The sequence below is a fragment of the Heloderma suspectum genome, chromosome 3 (assembly GCF_057233095.1).
Source record: "Heloderma suspectum isolate Gila_16-S chromosome 3, 16-S_ref, whole genome shotgun sequence".
NCBI classification, from domain to species: domain Eukaryota; kingdom Metazoa; phylum Chordata; class Lepidosauria; order Squamata; family Helodermatidae; genus Heloderma; species Heloderma suspectum.
This window is the reverse complement of record NC_139460.1, coordinates 167,825,004-167,844,499: the sequence shown is the minus strand read 5'-3', so window position 1 is coordinate 167,844,499 and position 19,496 is coordinate 167,825,004. Positions and strand designations below refer to the sequence as shown.

Here is a 19,496-nt window from a genome sequence, read left to right as displayed (position 1 = left end):
GGATGGGGAGGAATGAGCTGAATCCTGACAAGACCAAGGTACTTTTGGTGGGAGACAAGAGGAGGTTGCGGGATGCTGACCTGGTACTGAATGGGGTACAGCTACCCCTGAAAAACCAGGTCCACAGCCTGTGGGTCATTTTAGACTCCCAGCTGTCCATGGATGCTCAGGTGTCAGCTGTACCAACTCCATCAGATACGGAGGCTGCGCCCCTACCTTCCTGACCATCTGCTGCCATCGGTAGTACATGCCCTGGTCTCCTCTCATCTAGACTACTGTAATGCGCTCTACGTGCTGAAGGAGTTGCACTGGGTACCAGTTGTTTTCCAGGCCAAATTCAGGGTGTTGGTTTTGACCTTTAAAACCCTATACAGTTCCAGCCCAGCCTATTTCAAGGAGTGCCTCCAGCAACACCAGACAGGGGGCTCAACAAGATCAGCCTTGGATGGCCTTCTCTCTGTCCCATCAGCCAGGACAGCTAGACTGGTGAGGATGAGGGAGAGGGCCTTCTCTGTGGTGGCCCCCACTCTGTGGAACTCCCTCCCTAGGGAACTTTGCCATGCCCCCTCTTTAATGAGCTTCCGTCACGCATTGAAAACATGGTTGTTCAGGCAGGCATTTGAGGTGGGTTAGAGTATTTTAGAAATACTATGTTTTAATGTGGAATTTTATTGTTTTAAACTGTTGTACCATTGTACATCGCCCAGAGTGGCCGGGTGACTGGTCAGATGGGCGATTAAGAAATTAAACAAACAAACAAACAAACATCTGGAGGACCACACGTTCCCCATCCCTGCTCTGAGTGAAACATTAGTATCTTTATGAAACACAAAAAGCAAAGGTAGCCCTGCCTGTCATAAGAAAAATGTCAAAATCCATATTAGGGAATATATTTATTAGGCCAACTCAGAGTCAGAAAGAATGGGCAAGCTTTCAAGATCTCCGTATTTCTTCATCAGGCAGGTTGGGTGAAGGGGGTGGAAAGAGAAGGGGGGAAAGGCTGATTTGATGTTGAAGTCATGAAGTCTGCATAGTTAGAGACTTAAAATTAAATTTTATTATTTTGTTAAATTTATATCTTATCTTTTCGTCTAAGGAGCCCAAGGTGACATACATGAGCCGCCTCTTCCTCTCCGTTTTATCCTCACAACAACCCTGTGAGGTAGGTTAGGCTGAGAGTCAGTGACTGGCCTAAAGTCACCCGGTGAGCTTCACAGCCGAGTGGGGACTAGAACCCGGGTCCTCCAAGTCCCAGTCCAATACTCTAACTATTACACCACACTGGCTCACTACACTTGCTTATAGACATGAAACATTTAGTCTTTAAATACAGGGTGATATGAAGAAGAGAGGAGGAAAGCTAAAGGAGAGAGTGAGAACAGGGCGGGGAAGGTTGGGGGAAGTATTTGTTTGTGTTTTATTGGCCAATCTAATAAATAGTTAATAACCAAAAAAAGAGAGTTAAAATCCTGCCAATCAGCTATTTGATGGGGAAGGTGAAGCAGGTGGAAACTAAATTCAGATGAAATGCAGAAGGAGGCTGCAGACACTCAATTTAAGCTATCCCAGGTGGATGGATTCAGGGTGCACCTGGGACTGACACTAGGACTGCTGGGATGAAGAAACATACGTAGCAAAAAACAATAATTTACCCTCCTCTTTCTCCTCTGCCTTTTTTTAACATCTTGCCTGATGGATCTGTAAATTTGTGTGTGTGTGTGTGGTGTTAAGATAGCAATTCTGTGGCCCCATAGACAGAGTTTGGGGCATCATAGGATGCTGCAGATCTCCTCCTCCACACCTGTAGACAGACCCATAGGAGGATGAGATGGCATGAAGATGGAGATCCGATCGTGGCTGTGTCCCTCCCTGCTGTCACAGAAATCTTCTCTTACGAGGTTGCAACTTCAACCTTCTAAGCAAAGTCAGAAAGGGAGAAAATGGGGTGGGGTGCGGAGGGGAGGGGAGGGGAGAGAAGAGGCCGGGATGTGTAGTATCCTATGGCCTCTCCAGTCCCTTCCCCACCCACAGAAAGGTAAGTCAGCTAGATGGACTCAGAGGCCTGTCTAGATGCTTTTCAAATTTTAAACAGAGGAATGGAGGCGAAATCACCTTCACCCTCCTCTCGCCCTGCCTGGGTCTTGCTGGCAGGGCATAAGATAGGCAGAGGGCTCCGAACTCAGAGTCCTCTATCTTTCAGGAGCTCAACCTATAGGACTGCACTCTGAGTTGGCCTAGCAAAGATATTACCCTAATGTGGAACCAGACATGCACCAGGTTTGCACGATCAGTGGCACCCACGGTACGGGAAGTAAGACACCATGGTTTGTGGCATCTGCTGGGCACCTGCAGGTGCCCATTCTGTAGCCCAGCTCCCGCTCATAGGTTGTCGTGTCGTCAGAACCCAGTGAAGGTGGGTTGTTGGCATGGTTAACAAATCTCCAAGAATCAAGGGCTGTTTTAGAGTTGTGGGTGGTTTGTTAACCATACCAACAACCCACCCTGCAGGGTTTGGATGACACAACAACCTAGGAGTGGGGGTTGGGTCACAGAACGGGCACCCATGGACAGCCAACACATGCTGCAAACCACGGTGGCTTATTTAAGTCACCACGGGTAACAATTATCATGCAAACTGGGTCAGAGTTTGGGTGTGAAAGTAATCTCCATATAATCCGACTTTTCACAACAGATTTTAAACAGCGCTCTTTCCCCAAAATCCTCCCTTCCCAGTCAACAGCTGCTTCCATCTCAAGTCAGACTGCATTCCTGCCCACACCGTGGCACTGTCAACACTGCTGACTGCTCAACAATTATTTAAAGCCAAGCATCCGGTTGCCTTCAGCAGCAATGCTTTTGGGGGCATTCAGTACTGCTCACCCAGCAACTCTGGCTGCTCTGCCACTGTGCTAAGTTGAGAGAGACACAGAAGGGAACAACAAATGGCTACAATTAGCATTCACCCTGCTCCTGCAACAGAGTTCCATTGCTATGGCAACTGGAGTTGCCCAGACGACACAAGGCTTTGGCTTCAGCTTTTGTACAACATAATCGCTACTGAGCAGAATAGCCATGGTTCTGGCCCATGTATTTGCCCACTGGCACTTCAGAATGTTTGCTTTATTTTTCAAGATTAATTAAGTAATTGTGTCTATTTTCCCAGCATACAGTACCTTTAAGAGTAATTAACTAGAAACATTTGAAATGGCTCAATTTCTGCTTTCCTTTCTAAAAGAATTTTTAAAAATACACCCTGGAATACTGCCAGAAAGCTAAATAGGAAGTTCTTTCAAATATGCAAATTCTCACAGGTGGCTAATATTTTATAGCAACTGATGGAACAAGCGGGGGTGAGATGGGGAGATTTATTCTTAAGCAATAGACCTGGCCCAACAGTAGTCTACAGGCTTCTATATAGGTGGGCGGTCGTCTGCTTGGAAAACCAAGATAAGAGAACACTGCAATTTAATTATCCCAAAGCGCATAGCAAGCTGCTAATTTGAAATGAATTCAGGTTAACTAAAATAATGTATCAGGAATGAGGAAACGATAAAATCGCCATTTGTTTGACAAAATTCTGTTGAACGAAGGAAATCTGAGAACCTAGTAGTACTATTTTTTGGACGCACGCACACACTTAACAGAACACTACCATGAATTTCTAATTTCTATAACGTCTAGCATCTTGCAAGAGCTTTCTGGTAAAAAGCAGAGCCAGGAAATAAAGCAAGCATTTTAAAGGATGTGTCCCACAGTCAAAATGATTTCAACTAACTAGAGCACTGAATTAGCAAGAACAAAATTGAACTGAACATGGGCAAATGGGATTAGTCAGTCAGGAAAAGCAAATAATGGCTACTCAAATAATAGCTATTCAAGCATATGTTCAGGACTAACAGCTATCCAGAAGAGTAGAGAATATAAGCTTCAGAATCTTAGCTGATTAAAACTGAAGATGAGTCGACAATGCAATGCTTTCTCAGGAAAGACAATGCAATTTGGTTTACGTTATCACTACTGTTCCAGTAAAGAATGTGACCATTATACCAAGCTCTGGTAAGAGCACATTATGAGACCTGAGCCTCATTTCAGAAAGGATGCTGACAAACAGGAAAACATTTAGATGAAAACTATGAGGATGTTTAAGATTAGAAAGTGTGCATAAATAAATAAATAAATAAATAAGTATATTAAGTTCATCTCCTGCCCATCTCAGTGGCTCAAGGGAAGGAAAAGTTTAGGTACAGGGTAAACAGACAAGTCAAAACTGAACTACAAAACCAATAAAAGCGTGGGGCGACTTTCAGTTCTAAATCTGAGGTTGCACAATTATCAGATATTAAAGAAAGTGCTTAATTAAATATTTGGTACCCTTTGTTCCAAATTAAGTGGGCAGACATCTTGGATAGGCTAACTTTGCATGGAGAAAACAAAACTCAATGCAATAATAATATGCAATAATTTTTCTCCTATTGTTGGTGATTGTGTTTTATTAATCTATTTATTGGACGGGACGGCAGAGGACGAGATGGTTAGATAGCGTCACCGATGCAATGAACATGAACTTGAGCACACTCCGGGAGAGAGGGGAGGACAGGAAGGCCTGGCTTCCATGGGGTCCATAGGGTCACGAAGAGTTGGACATGACTTAACAACAACAACAACAACAAGTTTGGTATGTTCTTGTAAGTTGCTTGAGGGGCCCTTTTCAGAGTGAAATGAAGAACATAAGCATTCTTATAAAAATAAGAAGTCCAGGGATAGGATCCAATACAGCTGCGATACCGCACTTCTGGGGGCAAGCCCCAATGTGCGTGAGAACACTGGTTTCTGGAAGAGGTGCAACCTCTCCTATTGGATACTACCCCAGGTTTCCATCTGTCATGACATTTGCTAAAGCAATACCATTAACAGTACAAGTGGAAAATTATACTTTTTCTCACAAGTCTTTGGTGGTAAGCCTGCTGTTTCTTATAGACAGCCCCTAATCTAAAACAGCTCCTCATCAGCAACTTAGCAGAGGCCACATACCAAAGACACAAACACAGGAACAATCCATACAGAATGCAGCAATTCAGCCTTTGTTGGGAGCTGCCCTGTTTCAAGCACGCAACTTCTTTGCTGAATGAACTCCACTGGCTGCCTATTCACTACCAGGCCAGGTTTAAGGTTTTGGTACTAGTGTACAAAGCCCTAAACAACTTGGGATCAGGATAACTGAGAGAGCGCCTTCTCCCTTATCAACCTGCCCGGTCACTGAGGTCATCAGAGGGCATGCTCCTGAAGGTTCTGCATGGGCCTATGGCTCAATTAGAGTCCATTTGGAGAGGAGCGTTCAGTGTGGTGGCCCTCTTTCTGTGAAACTCCCTACCTCTGGAGGTCAGGCAGGTGCCAAAACTCCAGTGTTTCCAGCACTTCCTGAAAACAACTTTATTTTGGGAAGCCTTCCTTAACTGACCAGGCACAGTTTTATCGGCATTGTTTCTTCTTAAAAAAAAATAACAATTTTTAACATGGAGTTTTATTTCTTTATCTTATCTTGTATCTTTTATTGTTCACCACTCCAGAATCTATCTAGATATGGAGCAGTATATAAATGATAATGGAGGAGGATAATGTAAGCTGCCTTGGGTTCCTTGCAAGAGAAAAAAAGGCAGGATATAAATGCAATAAAAAAAACAAAAACGTTGACAATGCAATCCTATGTACTTCTACAGGAAAGTCTTATTCCCAGATAAATGTGTATAGGATTTCAGCCTAAGAAACCAACTTCCAGAGAGGCAACTGTGTTAAGTTTGTAGAAGCAACAAACAAACAAAGGACTGGATCCAGACTTGCTGGCTGGGGAATGCTGGGAGTTGTAGGACTTTTTACTGCCTAAGCATGCATAAGATTGTGCCCTAAGTCTGGATTCAGGCGCAGAGTATTGTAGAACAATATATTGATTCTTTTTTTATGAGACTTTGTTAAACACAATCCATTTTATATGCAAGGTAACTAACATTTCATAGAAGCTATTGAATATTTAGCAGTACAGAAAGATTTATATCTTATTACTATGGGTGCTAATTCCTTATAATTCTCTGTTCCTCATGAAGGAGGATGACAAGTGATAGAGCATTTTTGGATTTGAGATATTCTAGATATAATACTTGAAAAAATAGATTTGATGATCAATTTAATTACCAAATAAACAGTTGCCATGGGAAGTCGAGTTGCCCCTAGTATGTTGGACCCATCTAGTTAAGCACACTTCCCATTTGTAGTGTAGCCTACCATCTTATGCAGAAATATGTTCTATGAATTTGTCTTTATTGTTACATTTCTATGAACTGTGTACTCTGCTTTGAAATCTTTAGATGTAAGCAATTTATAAATACTCATTAATTAATAATATCTGTAGATGTAAATGGTTCATACATTCTCATAAATAAATAAATAAACATAGTGTACCAAACTTACATGTCCTATTTAGGAACAACTGTTATTTTGAATCAAAAGAAAAATCCATATGCACAGTATACAAAATATTATGGGAGATACAGTAATGATAATTTATATTGTTGCTTATCATGATTGTGTAGTAGTTGACTTCTTTACATGGATGAATACAGCTGATCCTCCTATTAAGTTCACAAGTCATATGGACTTTCATCAGAAACCATTTTTGGATGTTACAGCTTATAAATTAGGTGGACAAATTTATGTTAAAAGTTATAGTAACCCTACTGGTAAGAATAGTACATTACATTATACTAGTAATCATTCTATACATCTAAGAGATAATTTATTATATGGACTATTTTTAAGGATAAAACATAACACTACTCATTCAGATATGTGTAATCAATACTGAAATAGATATATACAACAATTGAAAGAAAGAGGTTTTCCCTAGGCAGTTATTAGAAGGGCCAAAGATTGGGCTGAGATGTGTCATTACAAGTGAGCTATTAAAGGATAAGAGGTCGATTTATAAAGATTTTTTTGGTCTATGGAATATAATAGAATGTCTTTTTCTATTACAAGTCTTTAAGGTACAAGACTCTTTGGGATGGATCCAGACTTAATCATGGTTAGAGTAAGCTATTGAAATCAATGAGACTTAAGTTATGACTAACTTGTACTTTAAGCTTAATGAATAACACATTTATTATGGTATAAACATTTGTGGACTAGAGTCTAGTCCATGAAAGCTTGTCCTGTAATACATATGTTAGTCTACAAGACCTCTGTTGATTCAGAAACCCATGGGAAAATATCTCTGCCTCTCAGGACATTCTAATGGCAACCTGAACATTACCGTTCCACAACAAAGTCATTTCAGTGGGAGATTCCAGAGTGAAATTGCTGGATTAGAATTAATCAGAAAGTTTAATTCTATTTGTTTCGGCTTGAATTGAGACAATGGTTTTCAGTCTCAGTGCAGGTGTTAATTAAGGTAATAAGACTAGGATGATTGTGTTATCACTTACTGCTGCTGTGAACAGTTTCTTTGCTTACTTACCCACACACATACCTGCCAACTGGGGATAACATTTCACTCATCTGATGAAGTGCAGTCCATAAAGGCTTATGCTACAATAAATCTGTTCTATATAGGGTAGCACAAGAATCAGTTTTTGCTGCAACTGACTAATAGGACTGCCCCTTGGAAAAGGGAGTCTGCTCAGTCTAACAAGGAACCTTGTCACCGTCTATAAGAGACATTGCAAGGTAGCAGCAAATAAATAACATACAAGTACACTATTTAGTTTGTAAAAAGGAAGGATATATGAAGAGATTGAGACCAGATGGCTCTCCAGATAAACACTCTGACTGTGGCAGCTCCCTACACAAGACCTAATACTACTCTCAAGGATTGCTCATAACTTTAAAAGTCTGTCTAAGGACTCTGGACTAGGACAAACATATATCTCATAAAAAGGCAAATCAGGAACAGAACACAACCAGTCCACAATAAGCGCAGTATCCTAGTCCACATAATAGGCTACACAGGAACAAGCAACACTGTACCAATTTCCTGGTAGAAGGCTTTTAGAAAGCTAGTTGATATTACTCAGCTATTGTCACTTACAAGTATAAAATCCAAATTAAACGTGTGATAGTGGCACAAACTCCGCAGAAACCACTGCCAGAAACCAGCCACAAGAGTGAAACCCTGGGACAAGATTCAGTTGTCCCAGACCTACTAGGTTCCTCTGGTTAGAATAGAAAGCAGATGTAAGAACAGTGAAATCCCTCTGGTTTTAAGCCATTGTGTATTTCATTTTGACTCAACATTGACACAGGAATTTAGTCTAATTCTATTGTATAACGTGATAGATACACAACAGGGATACCTGCTTCCTTCATGATCATGCTGAGTGCATTCTTTCAAGAGCAGCATCCTGGCACTCTGGTTTTCTCCTGAGCCTGTAAGCATATTGAGAAAACCCACCCTAAATATTGTCTTCAAGGTCTGAAGAACCCCTACTTCTCAACAGAAGGCTTACCACTTGAATGCCAATTGTGCCTAGGAGATGCCATATTTCAAAACAAAATAATGAAATTATCTTGCAAGGCTAGCCTTATTTTGGAGGTATTTCTCTCTCTGTATCCCTAATTTGTGTTATGTTGACTTCTTCCCAGTCACAGCATTTGGAAGACACACGTTTGTTCAGCTTTTCCTTTATTAGGAGTTCTGACTGAAAACTTGCAGGCTAACTGCCTCTTTCGATGCAACATTTAGCATCAATGAAATCACTTTTTGGTTATCCAGCTCATTTTTTAGATTCAGGATTCTTCCCACAAATTTCTCCCCAGAAAGAAACAATGATCCCATGAGAAAGTATTGTCATAATCTCTTCACATGTGCCCATTACTTCCACTCTCTTTCCCAACCTCTTTGGATACTGCTCTTGCAGCCATTAATCCTGGAAGGTCACCAGATCACAAGGCTACAAGATATGTGATTGCACACTGGCATTACTATCATTGTATACTCAATTTATTGCACTGAAGTGTTGCTAAACAGCAAGGTTTCCTTGAAGCTGTGGGGCTTGTTTCCTAAGTGTGAACAACCACATATCAATTCAATCAACATCTCAGGAAAAGAACCTGGAAGGGTTATATCAGTAGGGATAAGCAAATCTATAAGTTTCAGTTTCTCTTTTTCCAGCCTTCGGTTAATTCTGTCCTGTTTCTGCATCAGTTTGCAATTAAAACAAACAAACAAAAAACAAGTTTGCACAGAAATGTGTATAGATTTTTTGTATTCTCCAGATATATGCATTTTTGTATGCCCTTCTGCCTAATATACGCATAAAACTCAAATAAAACAATCTCCTTCGTATTTATTTATTTACAACATTTGTATACCGCTCCACATTTAAACAGATCCCAGAGTGGTGAACAGCAAGAGATAAAATGAACGAAAGATAAAAAGAAGAATGAAACGTGATATTAAAATTATTCTTTAAAAAACAGAGTACTAATAAAACCGAGGCTGGTCAACCATGGAAGCCCTCCTCGACTTCCGGTTGGAACTGATGTCGCTCTGGCAGCTTCCCACGGGTTCTCCCATGGGAGCTTTCTCAAACAGCTTTTTAAAAGGATGAAAAACCTTTTCATTTCCCCCTTGGAATTAAAGGGGGGGCAAGGCGGAATCTGGACAACATCGTGGAGAAAAGTACCCCCCTCGAGATAGTGGGGGGGCTGGATTCCAGGATTATCTCCCCAGAGCTTTCAATGCAAAAAGCTGTGATGAGACTCCTATTTCATAAGAGAAAACTGGGCTGACGTGTTCCATAATAATATATGCTTCAATAAATATCAACAACTCCTGTGGGATGATTTAAGAAATATTAACAACATCTAAGAACATCTGAGGACCTGTAAGATGTTTGAGAGAAACATGAATGCACCGAGAAGAAAAGGGATGGCTTCACTGCCAACTCCACCCATACCTCCTGTGTCAAAAATTTCGAAAACAGAAGATATAGGGGAATTAGTTACTCTGATAAAGACTTTATCTTCGCAATTTATGGAGCAAGCTAGAAGGTTGGATTTAATCCAAAATTCCATCACCGCCTTGCAAGGAGCCGTCGATTTAATTAATGCGTCATGGCAAAAAATGGAGACAAGAATTAACGAGCTAGAAGACTGAGTAGCAGCGAATGAAACTTCGACACAAATTTGTTTTAAAAATACCTCTGACAGGATTTCTCAACTGGAGGTCTTCACAAGAAGATCCAGTGTACGTATTATTGGGATTAAAAATCTGTCTAATGATGTAAAATTGCCTATTTTTGCATGAGATATTCCCTATCCCATCTGATTATTTACTTGATATTGAGCAGGCAATTCGTGTGTCAAATGCCAAAGGGACTGACTATACCATCATAGTCCAATTTGCAAAAGTCTCTACAAAGAATTATATCCTGCAAGAGAGGGTGGAAGCCTTTCCTGGAAACAAGGTAAAGTTATGTTATTTCCAGATTACATCAAAGAGGTGGCAAATAAAAGAAGGCAATTTATCAAAGCAAAAAATATGGCAAAACAAATGAACTTACAGTATTACTTAAAATATGCTGCTACACTTTGTATTGTGCCTGAAGGTCAGATGAAGAAGTTTATAAATCATGAAATGGAAGAGGCATGGTTGAACATAAAAATGTGTGAGATTCCTGTTACAACCCCATTAACTGGAATCTTTAAACAAGCTTTGTTAACTGTTTGTGTTTAATCTACATAATCCAGGCTACGTCAGAAGATAGATGATTATATATATATATTCATTTATTCTCTTTTATCTTTTGTTTTTTCTTGCTTTTCTTTATATTTTTTATTTCAAAATAGATATGGTATGCTGTATTTAAATTAATTGTTGAGGGTACATGTGTACTTATATATCTAGTATAAAATATATTACTGACTGTTGAAGGTTTATTTTAAGTTTTATTATTATACTAGTTGATATACCTGGCGTTGCCCAGGATGTAATTTTGTCATAGGCACTATTTGTTAGAAACACATTAAGGTAGGTTTACGCTTCTCGGAAAGGCCCCATAAGAAAGGTGAGAAGTTGAATCCACCAGACTTGATTTAAAAAGCACAACAATTATAACGAGCAGATTGAATAAATAACACTACTAAAAATGCAAGAGACTGAATCTGTAAGCACTGCTACAATATAATCCACACTGAATCTCATACCACTATTAAAATGTTCAGCAGAGGCTTCCTTGCTGGATATTGCAGGAACAGGGGACAGAAACTAAATGCTCTCCACAGTCAGAAAAGAAACCATGAGTAAAGGGGAGGGAACAAACTGCAGCCAGCCAATCCAAGATGAAGGAAGTCAGAGTGAATGGGAGAGAGACCAACAGAATGAAAGATGGCCAATAGGATGACTGGTAGCAGAAACAAGAAACCTGGCCTGCACCATGATTGAGAGGGTGTACTTGTTAGTAAGGGAAAGTATAAACAAAGTAATAATGTAACCCAGTGACTCCTGTCATACACTCCAGCAAGTGAGAATGTATACTAAAAGCAGCAGGAACACTAGGGCCCAAATGGCAGGCTCAGTGACCCCTGAAGGTGATTAGGCCCAGGGCAGCTCCCCCTTATGCCCAGTCTTACAGACGGCCCTGCAGCCATCCACAAACACACAAACCCAAAAATCTTCCATTCAGATACATGTAAAACTCTGCTATTTTGCCCTTCATTTTGCAATTGCCTTCTCAATTCCCCCCAGTTCACTCTTTTATGAATAAAGCCCTAAGTCTCCACTCCACTGTGTCATCCCAGCCCCTCAGACAGGTGAGCACACACCGCACCACATTTCTCATTAGTGTTAATCACACACTACTAACAGATACATCTGGCATTGAAAGGGGTAAAGATATTTAACACGAACTTTCTTGCTCGCTGGATATTGCAGGAAGAGGGGAGAGAAACTAAACGCAAGGCACAGTCAGAAAAGAAACCATGACTAAAGGGGAGGGAACAAACGGCGGCCAGCCAATCCAAGGTGAAAGAAGTCAGAGTGAATGGGAGAGAGACCTATAGAATGAAAGATGGCCAATAGGATGACTCATAGCTGAAATCAGAAACCTGGCCTGTACCATGATTGAGAGGGTGTACTTGTTAGTAAAGGAAAGTATAAACAAAGTAATAATGTAACCCAGTGACTCCTGTCATACACTCTGGCAAGTGAGAATGTGAAGTAAAAGGGGCAGCAACTGTAGGGCCCAAATGACAGGCTCAGAGGGCCCCTACAGTGTGATTACACCCAGGGCAGCTCCCCCTTATTCTCTGCGTTACAGACGGCCCTGCAGCCAGCCTCAAACACACAAACCCACAAACAATTTTTGACATATATATATATATATATATATATATGAGATAACACTATATTCCTTTAAAAAAATGTAGTAGTAGTAGTAGTAATCTAGGCTACTGGGAATTAACTGTAGACCTGTTTCTTGGATATAAGATTGATATGATATTGAAATGTAAGGTTGTTTATTAAACTGTAAGATCGTTAAGGTTATAGATATAGTTTGTAAAATAGAATGGCATTGGAGGCTGGCAGGTATTGGAGTTTAAATTTAATTCTTTAAGGGGGAGGGAGGGGAAAGAATCATCTTCCTTTTTCTTCACTTCCTTTCCTCCTCCCTTTTCCTTTTTTTCCCTTTCTTTTTCCTTTTTTTTTTGTTATTATGGTGTCCTAATCAGAAGACTGTATTGTTGGGAAATTCTAGTATCGATCAGGTTGTTGATATGTTTGGTATTGTATATTTCATTTATAAAGAAAAAATAAATGAAAATATATTCAAAAAAACACACAACCATGGAAGCCCTCCTGGAAAAGAGCTGTTTTCAGGAGGCACTGAAAACAACCCAGTGTTCGCACATGCCTGACCTCCAGAGGCAGGGAGTTCCATAGGAAGGGGGCCGCCACACTGAAGGCTCTTCTCCAGGTGGACTCCAGTTGGGCCATAGGTCATGTGGAACCACCAGGAGTGAGCCCTATGATGATCTCAGTGATCGGGCACGTTGGTAAGGGAGAAGGCACTTTCTCAGGTATCCTGGTTCCAAGTTGTTAGGGCTTTGTACACTAGTACCAAAACCTTAAACCTGGCCCAGTAGCGAATAGGCAGCAAGTACACCATCAATAATAAAACAGTGGGATAGGATGAACAGACATGGATATTTACAGGATATATGTAATTAAAACCTTGTTTACTTATAATGCATACTGATATTATATAAGATTGGATGTTATCAATAAGTTGTGCATTGTCACTTTAAGGAAGGTGTTATATCCTGAACAAGTTCATTTCCCTAAATAAAACTCATATGCCAATTCCACTTCCTCAACTCCTCAATTAACTATCTAAGAGTGACACAGAGGACAAACTCTGAAGTTCCCTCTCTGGTCCTGAACTGACAGGATACTGGGTTGAACATCGTCACTCCCTAAAGCTAGTCACTCACAATGGACCCTTGGCTTTTTGAGAGTGATGCACTCCGTCTGGCAGGCTAATTCAGCTTCTCGAAGTCTTCCTTCCTTCAGGTCAGTTACTTGAGGACCAGGCTACAGCTGTCACAGTTGCCTCTTCTGAAATCTTAATTCTGGCAGCCAACTGCCTTGTGCTGTCACTCTGGCCAGAGCTATCCTGGAAAGCCACCTCTGAAGTCCTTGTCTTCTGGCTAATTCTCAGAGCTTCTGCCTTCAGTTATCTCAGCTAGTCTTCTGCTTCTTCCTAGGCTCTCCTTCTTCTCCTTCCTAGGCTCTCCTGAAGCCTTCCTAGGCTTCTCCTTCCTAGGCTCTCCTGAACACAGAACTACGCTGCTCCAACTGATCCCCTGACAGTTTGGAACTGGCTCTTGTATACAGCTTATTCTGACCCTCTGATGTATAATTCCTTAATATCAGCCAGCTATAAGCCAATAGGAACCATAGAATGTTTGTAAATGACCTATCTAAACTTGCCCTTTTGAATCCTTCTCTCTAATATACGCAATATTTATCTTTTACCCCAGAGTCTTTACATTCTCCACACAACTCCTGACTGATTGCATCACATACATTTGTGATTGTTTTTAACTGAAGCTCATATGATATAAAATGTACCTTATCCTAACTGGTGGTGGAGAGATATCTAAAAATGGAGAAAGATGAAGAATAAGCTGCCATAAGGAGACCATCATGATTGTTCGCTGGATAAAGTGGAACAGGGTTAACTCAGCAGAGTAATTGGCTGTGCCCCGTTTTCAGTCAGTGCCTAGCAAACAGAAAGCAGTTCAGCTTAAAGCAGGGTGTAAGCCTGGAGACTGATTAGTTAGGAAGCTATTGCTAAAGGCAGTAAGAGCACAAGCTGTCCCATGAGCTCTCTCACACAGCAGTTTTCTCTGCCCTGAGAGACTCCACTGGAAATCCCTTAATGCACTATGCCCTTCATTTATTTTTGCTACTGGACATTTGAGAGCATTTAAGAATGCTACTTTTTGAACAGTTGCCTGATGATGGATCGCACTGAATTAAATATATTTTTAGTTTTTTTCCTCTGGTAGGAGCAGGCAAAGAGTACCATCTACAGTACAACTCTGAAACTAGACATTTTACCTGATACCTTAACATGCTTCATCCAGTACTGAATAACCAAAGTATTCTTTAAGATTATGCCACTTAAGTGCTCTTTCTGCTAGCTATAAGTACTTGAAGTGCCTAAGGCACATGACTAAACTGATTCAACTAAAAGCTATATAATTAGTTCTAAATTTCAACAGAATTAATACTGTTCCATTGACCAATACTGTTCTAGCATACAGCATAGTGAAAGCAAATAATATCACTTTTTCCAAATTTTTTAAAAAATGTATGGCATAACTAACATTACTGCTCATATTCTCTCCATTAATGTATATTTCGCTATGAAATACCACTAAGACAGCAGTACTAATTTGATCAGGCAGTAAGGACAGCTAGGTAGAGGAGGTCTTTATACAATATACCACCTAGCTCCTAACCCATTAACCCTGGTTAAAAAAAAAAAATCATTATGGTATTAATTTCATTCTGATTTAACAGAAAATGTTGCAACCTGTATTCACCAGTTTTCAAAGCAATGGTTTGTCAGGTCCAGGACCTAACAGTGGATAACTGGCACCCCCTAGTGTTAGAATACAGGGCAGAGTCTTCTGGATATATCTGCAGGTGGCTGGCCACATTTCTCATGATTAGGGGGCTGCAAACGACAGCCCATGAGTCTGGTGGTCTCTAAACAAAGGTTTTGAGCAATCCTCTTTGGGCCTGGCCTTACTCTCAAAGAATTGCTTTATTTTTTCCAGGTGTACGTGTGAAATGCTCAGAGAAAATATGGCTGTCTGAAAGACTTTTGAACAAGAGCTCATTCTCCTATACTTAAAATTATTGTATAACTTCCTGCCACCACTAGAAGAGATTATTCCTTAGAGAGACAGACAGCTGTTGAACCTATCAGGTTTCCAAATCATGGATCTATTGCTCAGGAGGAAAGTCTCTTGGTAAGGCTTGAGTTAACATAATTAGGCTAGCATTCTGCTTCTTAGTCTACTCAATTTAGCCTGTTTACTGAAAGCTTTGTAGTAGTGCGACTTGGTGTTCCTACTGATGCAGCCACTCGCCTTTGTCTGACTACTAATGGAGCTCTTCTTGGAGCTGCTGACAAATGGATAAAGACAAGAAATGGATAAATACTGTTACTTGGGCATCTTCTCAAAACATGAGTTATACAATGTCCCACAGCTTGTAGCAGGTGAACTACTGCTCTGATTGCTACTGACTGGCTAAAATGAGTGATGCTGCCATGGTTCCTAAAGCAGCAGAACCCAGCAACCCACTTCCTGGCCAACAAAATAACATATGAAGCTGCCTTGATCCATCTAGCTGAGTATTGTCTACACTGACTGGCAGAGGTTTCAGACAGGAATCTTTCCCAGCCCTGGCTGGACATGTCAGGAATGTGCTCTACCAATGAGATATGGCCCTTTTCTTTATAGAGTGACTAAAATAGCCTCTTTATATTGATGTACAGAGTGGGGGGAAACTAAAAAGCTACAAATCACTCACAGTGGGGTGTGTGTGTGTGTGTGAGAGAGAGAGAGAGTGAGTGAGAGAGAGAGAGAGAGAGAGAGAGAGAGAGAGAGAGAGAGAGAATCTACCTCTTTGCAAAAAAAGAAGAAAAAAAAGTAACACCAGGGACAGGGGCATGTTTAGCCTCTATCCCCATAAGTCCTGTCTTCCCCACCACCTTTACTTTCTCCCATATGAGAGAATGGCAACCTGTCTCTCATATGGGGGAAAAAAGAGAGATGCATGGGAATCACCAACTCCAATGACAATGGGTGGCCTTGCAGCCATGAAAGGGATTCTATGGGATCTCTGCAATGTATGTGCGCACTCTGCCATGTTCTCCGTCCTGAACCTGTTTGCTAGAGTATTGCTAATTTAAAAACGGAAGACTGTTTGGGAAACTCCTAACCAGCCTGCCTACATAGATTATGTAACAATGTAGTGATGAACACCTGACACCAATCTTCTGTCTCTGATTTAATGAAGCTCTGAAAACCATTAGCTGAGAGCGTAGACAGAAAGGGTTATGGGTGGAATGACTGCTAGTAGATGAGATCACCACAATAGATTATATGTCTGGAATTATTCTTTTACAACAGTTTTCTTATGCCTTTTCCTCAGTGGAAACCTTATTGCCATTCATCTGCAAATGAAAACTCAAGGCACTTCTATGCAAATTCTGAGTTCATAAAACCCAACAACATTCAGTTGAGAGATTGCTTCAGTAGACCTTTCCTTCCTTTCACAGTTGATTCACCTTACACCATTTACTCAGAATTTGAGCAGCTTTTGCTGAATGCTGTTGTCCTTCAATGTAGATTTCTGCAGATGGTGTTTTGGTTGGGGCCCAGATTAATTGCACATGGGCTTTCCCCAGCCAGGGAAAGCCCACACACAGCAAAGCCACTCTTGCCAAGGCACCGGAGGAGTGTGCCACCCAGTTGAGAGGCTGAGTGGCTTGCTAAGTGCAATGGGGGAAGGTGAGGTGCAGGTGAAACTACCCCAGCCATAGCCCAAGTTGGAGGAGCACTCCTCCATCCCATTCCTTGGCCGGGGACCCAGCTTCGCTGCACACGGGCTTTCCTGGCCTGGGGAAAGCCCACGTGCAGTGAAGTGAACCCTGACAAGGCGTCTGCTGGAGGAGTGCTCCTCCAAGACTATGGCAAGGGTAGTTTCGCCTGCCCCATGCCTTCCTCCATTGCACTTAGCATGCCACTCAGCCTCTCAACTGGGTGGCACACTATGGAGAATCCCTGCTGTGATCTCTCATCAGGGGCTATGAGAGGGTTTGGAAGGGCTGAACTGCTTTGGGGTCGCACCTGTCCTGGAAGGCGGCTTATAAATATTTTAAATAAAATAAAGTTAAATAAAATTCCTCTCCCCACTACCCTACATAGGGTTAAGATTTAGGGAGGGGCCTCAACTGAGGCCCCGCAAACTAGAATGCCTGGCCTGTTGGGGCAAATTTTGCCTGTGGGCTGGAAGTTCTCTATCCCTGACCTATAGGAATCTTGTAAAAGGTGTTTGACAGAGCCTTCAGTGCCTCCATTCTTCTAGCTAAAAGAATAACCATCTAGGAAGATCATGATATGCTCACATATTGACATTTCTTTAAGGTTCAAGCAAATACTAAGGTGAATTAAAGCTCCTGCCATAGAAAACTGACCAGCAATATGGGTGGGACAGAAAAGGAAGTAGTTACTTACGCACATGATTAGCTTATGGAATTCACTGCAACAAGCTGAGGTAATGGCCACAAGCTATCAAGCCTTACCCAGGATAGCTAAATGGAACATCCATTTACAAGGCAGTATACTGAATATCAGGTGCAGGGGACAGAGGAATGCTATCACCATTATCCCTTGTTTGTGAGTTCTCAGTGGCATCTGGCTGACCACTGAGATGTTGAGCTAGATGCACTTTGGTCTGACCCAGCAAAGTAATCTGTGTGTTGTTTAGTGACTCAACATTTCTAGAATTAAAACAAAATTAAAAAAAATACAAAACAACACAAATGTAAAAGTCAGCTTACCTTTAACTTATTCTTATGCAGCTTTAGTAGTAATTGGGTTTGACCTTACTACAAAGAAGTGTTTAGGTAATAAAACAAAATGAACAAACCTTGGATAGCTTGCACAAAAATCACTGAAAATAAAATAGCTTAGACATATATTTCTTATAGTAGTACAATGAACTGTATTACCTATATATACTGCCTTTCTTCTATGGCAGTATACAAAGGATTTCCAGGTAGTCTTCCAACCAGGGACTGATCAGTCCCAAGGCTGCTGTGTTATGTGTTTTCAGATCACTGGGCCTGTGGAATGTATACCATATTCCCCTATGGCTTGTGCACATATATAAAGTCTAATTTTGTGAAACTGCTCAGAGAGGATGAATAAATTATTTTATAAGTGAAATGAACAGTATGTCTGTCCAATTTATAAATTAAGCAATCCTCTCCTTTAGTTCATGAACTTGTATATTTTGTTTCAAGAGCCAAGGACATGCTTTGCTAATTTCCTGAATTAAGGAAAGTGACATCCACAATTCCTCAGATTTTAGGGAAAGTTAAAATGCAGGCCAGATAGGTAAAGATAGAAGAAAATATCTAAGCATGCAAATACTAAGCAAGAGCTCTATTTGATGTTAATCCCATGCTTTATTTCACAATTCCTGATAGAGAGAAAACAAGGAATATCTTTGCCTCTTATGGAAGTATAAATCAATAGGAATCAGAGATAAGAACATGTGATTTATGAATTACCATGGCTACAAGTTTTCAAAACAGGTCTCTCAGAGGTTGGGCTGAGATTCTGTGGCTCATCTGTAAGTTAAAAAAAAAAGCAAAGAAACAATCTATTTCTATTAACATTTGCACACAAGAATATTTCCAAAGGGACTTTTTTCAGATTATATGTCTCGGGAAGAAAAGTTGCACTTAGTACATTTTACAAGTTATCATGTGATGTTGTTACTATAAGATGAACATGAGTCCATAGAAGAGTCTTGCCAGTCAGACTTTTACTGAGGTCCCGTTTTGGGATATTGAGGACAAGGTCTAGAGCTATGGAGTAGAACAGAAGAAGAACTTTAACCAAAAGGATCTTGCCCCATTGTTTAGTTTGCAAGGGAGGTCTGAACATCCTTTCTGAGGTCATAGATTTATCTCAGCCTGAACCCTTAATTACTGTGAGAAAAGACAGATTAACAGTTGCTGTGGTGACTAGGCCCTGGTCAAGCTGTGGCACAATGGACCAATATGGAAAAGATACAAAGCTGGATACTTTCAATGGCTCTGGCAACACGGTATACCCCAATAAGACTTTAGGATTACATCTGTAACCCCAAGACCAAGTAAAGCTGTTTCTTGACAGCAAGGGAAACTGGTTTG

General features: G+C 40.8%; 1 protein-coding gene across 2 annotated transcripts in view; it reads right to left on the bottom strand.

The window, feature by feature from the left end:
- Positions 1-19,496, bottom strand: part of DIAPH3 (diaphanous related formin 3) — a 173,379-nt gene that overhangs the window by 60,607 nt on the left and 93,276 nt on the right. The window contains exon 27 of one of the 2 annotated variants that reach the window (XM_084844874.1): positions 18,870-18,929. The exons of the other annotated variant lie outside the window; for it this stretch is intronic. Coding sequence (XP_084701000.1) covers positions 18,870-18,929 — 60 coding nt within the window. The remainder of the gene's footprint in view (positions 1-18,869; positions 18,930-19,496) is intronic. 2 annotated transcript variants of the gene reach the window in all.